General features: G+C 57.8%; 1 protein-coding gene across 1 annotated transcript; it reads left to right on the top strand.

Moving 5' to 3' along the window:
* Positions 1 to 37: 37 nt before the first annotated feature.
* Tsp_14296 (conserved hypothetical protein) lies at positions 38 to 943 on the top strand (the record flags this gene model as incomplete). The annotated part of the gene is made up of 1 exon (XM_003367082.1): positions 38 to 943. A coding segment is annotated over one exon (906 nt), but the record flags the coding sequence as incomplete, so codon positions are not given.
* Between the last annotated feature and the right edge of the window lie 35 nt (positions 944 to 978).

Raw genomic sequence — 978 nt, 5'->3', positions numbered from 1 at the left:
TCGGGTAGTCTCGAGCCTGGCAGCCAGTCAGCTTCAGCGAGTTGCGTCCGCGTACTTTGCGAAGAGGTTGAGAGATGTTGAGGCGGCTGACCTCTCTACCTTCATGAACGCCGCGCGATCTACGCCGCTAGATCGGTCAGGGTATCCGACTTGCTTGTGGATGGACGCACGCAAGCAGATGTCGTACCTGACAAAGGTAGCCGGCGTTGACTGTTACTTCCTCGTTGGCGAGGCTGGGACCTCTTTCTTCATCCGGAATGGCCTCGGTCAGACGGTCTCAGTTCTAAGCCCCTTGAGGAAGAACAAAGTTATGAGCGTTTTAGGGGGGGCGATCCAAACTCGCCATCTGGACGCCTGGCTCCAATGCAAGCGCCAAGGTAAGACTGCGAGCTGCATTGTGCTCGACCGGTCATCCTCCCGTTTTATAACGACCGGACGGTACACCAGCTTTGCAGCTATGCGCTTTGCGTTGCCCGCTCGCCTGGATTTGTTACCTTGCCGGGCGAGATCCTCTATGCGTTCGTACCAGAACTGTCGGCGGTGCGGTTACGACCGAGAGACCCTGCCGCACATCCTTCAGCACTGTCGGCAGTTCAGCGCCCCCGCTTACCAGGCCCGGCATGACGCAGTTCAGGGACGCCTGGAAACGGTCATGCGTAGGCGGTTCCCCAACCTCCGCGTAAACCGGGCTCTACCGGAGATTGGGTCGAACAAGCGGCCTGATCTTGTGGTCGTTGACGAGGAAAAGCGGTTAGTGATTTTGCTTGATGTTGCAATCGTGTTTGAAAACACTGCCGCTGCCTTCGTCGATGCCCGGACCAGGAAGTGGGCGCACTATGAAAAGGAGATCCTCGCCTACCGGCTACGAGGATACTCCGTGACGTACGACGCCATCGTCGTCAGTGCCTCTGGGGGACGTGGACCCGAGACGATGCCATCCTGAAAAGGATAGGTGTCGTCCTCCCAAAGGGTACCTTA

The sequence above is a fragment of the Trichinella spiralis genome (assembly GCF_000181795.1).
Source record: "Trichinella spiralis strain ISS 195 chromosome Unknown Scfld4862, whole genome shotgun sequence".
In the NCBI taxonomy this organism is placed as follows: domain Eukaryota; kingdom Metazoa; phylum Nematoda; class Enoplea; order Trichinellida; family Trichinellidae; genus Trichinella; species Trichinella spiralis.
The sequence above is the reverse complement of the archived record's forward strand: the minus strand, read 5'-3'. Positions and strand labels throughout refer to the sequence as shown.